At 37.4% G+C, this 6,743-nt stretch overlaps 1 protein-coding gene across 1 annotated transcript; it reads right to left on the bottom strand.

Annotated features, from left to right (window-relative positions):
• Window positions 1-649: 649 nt before the first annotated feature.
• Window positions 650-6,449, bottom strand: LOC105036997 (proline-rich receptor-like protein kinase PERK8). The gene is made up of 8 exons (XM_073248628.1): window positions 5,318-6,449; window positions 5,024-5,220; window positions 4,674-4,909; window positions 3,863-3,989; window positions 3,714-3,785; window positions 3,378-3,561; window positions 2,985-3,117; window positions 650-1,162 (listed from the first exon to the last, which is right to left on the bottom strand). Exons 2-8 carry the CDS (start codon window positions 5,175-5,177, stop codon window positions 911-913), a joined length of 1,158 nt encoding a protein of 385 aa, XP_073104729.1. The 5' UTR covers window positions 5,178-5,220; window positions 5,318-6,449; the 3' UTR covers window positions 650-910.
• Window positions 6,450-6,743: the final 294 nt, after the last annotated feature.

Here is a 6,743-nt window from a genome sequence, read left to right as displayed (position 1 = left end):
GTGTGGGGGGTGCATGCCCATGCCTTCTATGTATGGCTAGAATCGTCATTCCTTTCAAATGAAGGAATCATATTTTCAAAAGAATTATAGTTCATCCTCTATTGTCGTACCAAATGTCGGAATGAAGCCAAAGTTGGAAATCCAATTCAATCACACTGCTCATTCCAGTGAATCAAACATAATATTAATACCTATACTAATACTATTTCTAGAATAATGATGCAAAAGTTATTAACAAGTTGAAAGAAATAAAGAAAGAAAGGAAGAAAAATTGGTTTCTCTACTAGATTAGCAATTAGATTATATTTCCACCGGCCCCTATAAAGACAAGCAATGAAAAAGTTGCAGGATATATTTCTGTTGGCAAGGGCAGCTTTGAAATCTTTTGGATGAGACCTTATTCAAGAATGAGCCTTTTGTGACTGTGCATTATGTTTTGGCCTATAACTCAACCTTCTGTAACTGCGCATGATGCCTCATGAAATTTGGGAACAAATCTCCTGGTCTTCTCTTGGCTTTTAAGAACCTAGACAAAGTTTAGTGTACCCTGCCGGCTTATAACTTTGATCTGTTAGCCTGCAGATTTGATACTTAACAACAACCGAACTTGATGGGCATTTTTTTTTTCCTTTAGGAGAAGGAAGCATAATGACATTCTTGAAGTTAGAATTTACAAAGGAAGAAGCATCAGCACACAAACAATTAAAAACCTGAGCTCACCAATATGTAGTAGTTGCAAACATTTATCCTTTAATAGAACGCTGTTGCTGCACATTATAGGAAAAAATTGATAATAATGTGCAGCCAGAACTGCTATAGAGGGCTGGAAAGCAGGTATACTGCACAGTCCATTCCTTTGATGAATAAATTGGACCTGAGACTGCTTATTAAGTAATGGGTCTTTTGTTCTTCATGAAGAAGTAAACAGCTGGCTCCCCAGGGTCACTATGGCAGTACCATCACCCATTACCGTCGTCAGCATCATCTCTGTCTCCAGAATCCGATCGAGCTCTGTGACAACAGCACTCATCTTCGGTCGTCCTCGCCCAGATTGATTCAAGCATTGAAGTGTCAGCTCAATTAAGGATTTCATCCCTTCAGAAGTGAAACTGTGACCCAATTGTCGATCAATGAGATCATTTGAAACCAGACGTGCTTCCACCTTGTTATTTATACAAAATTATCAGCAAGCTTGCACAAGAAAGGAGATTACAGGAACTTACATCTAACAAGAAATTTGTATGACTTCAGTCACTAGTTTCATATAGGAAAAATGTTGGGCATAGCCTGAGTTGTAACATGCATGGAGACAGACACGTGCGCATGCGCACGCGTGCACGCCCACACACACACACAGAGAGAGAGAGAGAGAGAGGTACAATTCCATTAGAAGTTTAGAATGTGTTTAAGTGAAGTCAACAACTAATCTCCAACATTTCACTGGCTCATGGAATCACAGCAATCCATCAAATAACCCTTCTTCCAGTCATGTGCATTGCATGTGTCACATTATTGAAATTTATGGCCCTTCAGTTGTCTTCAAAAGACTGGGTGGTTATATGCAGGATCTGAGCACTGAAAAAATTTTCTCATTTCATGGGTACATTGGAAAATATCTTCCAATGTACATGAGATGTAAATGAGGGCCAACTGGATTTGGCTGCTCAATCATGTATAGACCACTAAGGCAACTTTCATATACTGAAAGCCACAATTAAGAATGTATGAACTTCATCTTTTACATGCGCACAAACATGCGCATGCACACAGAAGACCTAGTTGCCTAGTCATTCTACACTCACTCTATTCATATCAACTGAGAAAACATCCATTTATGTCTTGTTAACCCTGCACATTATTTCCATGTGACCTCACAAATAACCATTTTGATCTATTTCAGTACTAAGTTTTTCACTAGCTGTTCTACTAACACATGATCTGACTTGATTAAACTTAGGTGTCTCTACAGGAGGTTGCTTTTCATCCTAGATCATTGAAGGATATGATAGCATATTCTTTTGAACCTGGATTTGTATCAATGCTTTTATCAGATATTCGGTGCTTCCTCTATGTATCTTGACTGCTGCTTCTGGAATTTATGTTATTTACAGTTTTCTTAGTTTATCGGTTTATCGCTTCAACCTTTTTCCGAAATTTTGTTGAGAACTGTTACATCTGCCTAAATGGTCTTTAATTCAGATACATCCATTGGAAGATCATTGCTTCACTTTTGAATACTGGATTTTAGTTCTGAAGAGTTTAGGCACTCTAAGTGATCGGTATTGAGTCTAGTTCACCACATGACCCTTTGAGACTATCTCACATTCAGTTCATTTCACCATTAGGGATCCCAATCCCACAGGAAACAGAATAGGCAATATTGCCTGCTTACAATCTTTTCAGAATGGGCCCTTTCACTGCATTATTTAGTTCAATGAATTAAAGATGTAAAATATTTAGCAAACCTCTAGTTTTTCTCCTCGTTTTCAGTTTTTCTCCTTTATGGAAGAATGGTGATTTCATTCTTTACATCTACAATTCAATGTTAATATTAATTCCTTCTAAGTCAGGCAAAATGTTGACAAGGTTTAACTTAATTAGTGGCCGATTTTGCTACAACAAATGAAAGCAATTCATCTATCATCAATTGATCAATAGCAATATCACCCATTCAAGCATTTCAACTCCCCACAACTTGATCAGTTTACAGATTTTTTTTTCATCCCTTGTGAGTTGTAACTGTTCTCAGAACTAACAAACTGTAAAAATTTTTAAGTTCAGAATAACATTTAAAAAATCAATGTAATATAAACTAATCAAAAATTCATTCTTGATACAGTTGTCACCTAGGTTTATGATCTGTCATCAGAAACTACTATCCATACCATGCTTTTCGGAAGCAAAATGTTAAATTCACATTGTAATACAAGAAAAACTGCGTTGTGTGAAACTGTCACAGCAATTGCATAAGCATGCTACATTACCCACTGGGCCAAGCTTTCTTCTGATTCTGGAGAGAAAAGATGTGCAACTTCTTGACCAGTTATGAGTTCCAAAAGAAATACACCGAAACTGTACACATCACTGGCTTCAGAAAGAGCACCAAATTCTTCAACCCTAACCAGGAAACACATGGTCATACAATCACCAGTTAAAGCGATACTCCTCTCTTGTAAGAAACTAGAATAAATTAACCTTAGTAACATTAGTAAGTTTGCTTCACTCTAGCTCACATAGGAATAACTCTAGATGCTATAACAGAATCCATGGTTTATCATATATAAGCAGTAAGTCTGCAATCCAACAGATACTATAACAAATTTAAATATATTTTGGTTCATAAAATTTCTGAAGCAAGTTGTAGAAAATGAACATACTCTGGATCCTGGAAGACATTGCCACCAGATGACCAAGATCGGCCAGCATCATCAAGTCTTTGAAGTAATTTAGCTACACCTGCATCTGCTACCTTTGCAATGAAGTTTTCATCAACCAAGACATTGCTTGATTTGAAGTCCTTGTGTACTACTTGAGGTACAAGACTATGCAGATGGGTTAAACCTGTTGTTTAATAAGGTTTCAATTTTTACCTTTCAAGTGGCAAAGGTCATTCAAAGATTAGAAAGCATTTTCTTACTGATCCACTTGATAAATTCATACTTTTAGCTTTTCTTTCAATAATGTAGCCAAGAGGAATTAAATAACTTGATTACCTTTAGCAGTTCCTATAGCTATGGAGAGCCTCTGTTTAAATTCTAGTCTTATCACTTGATCTCGGCCAGTATCTGCAAAACAACAAATATAAGTAATATCTAAGAAAACCTTGTAAAAGTTGTTTTGTTCAAACAGAATTAGCCATTACCATATAGATGACGGCTGATGCTTCCATTAGGCAAATATTCGAAGACTAGCATTTGGAGACCACCTTCCTGACAATAACCAATAAGACTAACAAGATTACGATGGCAGATCTCCGATAGTTTTTTAACCTGCTTGGCCAATGGAAAAATGTTATTTTGTATTCCATGCCAATTGACTGATGATGTAGAATATGTTCATTAGTTGAATTTACTTATGCAAGTCTAGATAAAGTACAGTAAAAGAATAGCCCGCTTATATTAGTACTTTGTCTGAAACAACTTGTAATTAGAAAACAATGGCCAGAGGAACTCTTATCATAGAAAACAGTGAGCTAGATACTGTTGTAAAAGCTTAAGGGCATAAATAATTTGATGTATGACATGCAAATTTTACAGTTTACCATAAAAAAAAATACTGCAAGTCAGACAATTTCAGTTTCCAACACATGACCATGTTTTGCTCATATATTCATGACAAAAGTTTCCATTTTTACTTCATACTAGGTTATCTTTCTAAAAGGAAAAAGACAAAAAAAAAATCTGTAGCCTGTTATACCTGCATGACCCAAACATCATGTTGAATGGTATTAAAAGCTTTTAGTTGCATTTTATGTGAACATTACCAATAAAGTAGACATGGATATAAATCTCATTCAATAATTTGGGAAGTAACCATGAGGTCCATTATCTTTCTCAAATGAAGTAAGGAATGATGAAATAAATGAGAGTCAAGGAACAAGAAAAATGTTGATTTGGTGTTATGGATATGAAAAAAAGAGCACTTCCTTTATTGCTATATAAGGCAGTTATTACCTCTTCCACAAATTCTGGTTGTGGAGCACCTCGACGCATTTTAATCGCTACAATAGTACCATCAAGAAGCAAACCCTTGTACACCAATCCGAAGCTACCACTGCCGACAAGATTGCACTCATCAAAACTCTTTGTAGCCTGGCTCAGTTCTTCGAGTGTAAATTGCCTAGCTCCCTGATGTTCGGTTGCATGACCATCACCAGAAGAGGAGATCCGACCTCTCCTACTCCATTCTACTGTCATTCCAAAATAGAAAAGATCAACAAAAAGGGGGAAAAAAAAAATCAAAACCAAAATTCTAAAAACTTTCAAACTTGCTAAGTCTCCAAAGAACTTTGCAGAATTTGTACCTATAGTTGGAGGGTCCGATGAACCAGTCTCAGAATTTCTATTTGAGGGTAATCTACGCCGCAGTATACAAAACCAAAGAAACCAAACAACAATCACCAACAATGCAATAGCTCCAATGAGTCCTCCAAGTATGGCTGCAAGTGATGTCAACATTTGGTATGGGCTTGCCTTTATGCAGAAAACCAAAACATAGAACCTGAAACAATGATTGGAGTAAATACAATACTACAACATCACAAGCTCAAGTGTAAGAAATACGCACAGTGCATGAAAAATATTCTCACACCACTCACACTATGTTCTGCTGCTTTTAACTGCCAGTTGAACTACAAGCATACAAATCACCAGATACTTCTCCAACCTCAGATGACGACACTGGATCCAGTGTCACTCTCTCCCAAGTAATAACTGTATTTAGAATAGCCTAACATACTGCCAAATTTGCTCCTGACTTGCTCAACTGAAATGCAAATACTGCTCACAGACCCCAACTGGCGTGACCCGAAAATTCTCACTGCTATGAAAAGATCTAGCACGCGATTGTTTGTCAAAACTTGAACAGACAAGAAGCCATACACAACCTACATTGCCAGCCTCAGGCATCCTACTGCTGTGTTCAGTGACCTGCAACTCATCTAACATGCAAAACCTCAGTATCATTTGCTTCAGCAACATGTTGCATAGCTCAAAACCATACCTTCAAAGGAGAATCTCAAACTATACACATATACAAAAAAGAAATAAATCTCGAGGCAATAGATACCATCCTACATTGTCGAGAACTGGTGATAGTTGACGACCATGGCCTTTTATTAAATCTATTGAACAGTACCAGTTGAAGAGCACTTTAGTGTTCTCAGGGATGGGACTTAAAGCAGACAGGAAGAACCATCACTCAAAAGGAGTCCAAATATACAGATGGGGAGCTTTGCCCTGCTTCCCCACATGGCGAACTGATCCCCTGCAATCTTTTAACAAAGGTAAGATTTGTTGTGTGTGTGTGTGTGTGTGTGTGCATTGGTTGTGATCCTATGTGTTGATATAACAGATATACCAGCCTGTGGAGAATGCCTCCATCCAGAATGAGTAATGGTGAGGGATAATATATAAGCTGGTGTTAGGGGAGAAATGGGGTGTGTAGGCCAGTGGTCACCTACTGTAAATGTGGGGGTTTTACCAGCAAGCGGACAGGATGAGAACAGTCTTTTAATTGGAACAGTGGCATAGATGGGGGATTGGAGAAAGGTGGTGCCCAAATCTTTCAATGGTTTTCCTCTGCCAACTCCCCTGGACTCATGTGGGGAGAAGGAGGAGGGATTTGCTTTACTAGTGCTCACCCCATGTTATGAATTCTGATGGTGGATGTGGTTTCCTTTCCATGGACAATGACAGAGAGTAAGGAACTGGGCTTTTTATATAATGACAAAGTTGGCTGCTTTGTGTCATCTAGAAATAATAATTGGTAATAAACTTGTGTTGGAGTCATTTGATTCATTGGAGGAAAAGCCAAGCCAGAAACTTTAAACAGCAAAGAAAAGGAACTACTGAATCTTTTTAACAGTACAGGAACATGAATTGTGAACTGAGTGCAGAGGACCGTTAGAAAGATGATAATTGTTTTAAGAAAACACCAAATGCTCTTTATTGTTTCAGTTTGGAAGAAGAAGTGACTTGCTGTTGTTAGGATATTAAACTAAACTATGATGTAACAATTTATTT

This window comes from Elaeis guineensis, chromosome 14 (genome assembly GCF_000442705.2).
Source record: "Elaeis guineensis isolate ETL-2024a chromosome 14, EG11, whole genome shotgun sequence".
Lineage (NCBI taxonomy): Eukaryota > Viridiplantae > Streptophyta > Magnoliopsida > Arecales > Arecaceae > Elaeis > Elaeis guineensis.
The sequence above is the reverse complement of the archived record's forward strand: the minus strand, read 5'-3'. Positions and strand labels throughout refer to the sequence as shown.

Coding starts and splice junctions, on each gene's coding strand:
- LOC105036997 (XM_073248628.1), bottom strand. CDS start 5,177: ATGTTGACATCACTTGCAGCCATACTTGGAGGACTCATTGGAGCTATT. Junction 3,786..3,862: donor CATCAGCCGTCATCTATATG/GTAATGGCTAAT, acceptor GTTGTTTTGCAG/ATACTGGCCGAGATCAAGTG. Junction 3,118..3,377: donor AATGTCTTCCAGGATCCAGA/GTATGTTCATTT, acceptor TTTCCTGGTTAG/GGTTGAAGAATTTGGTGCTC.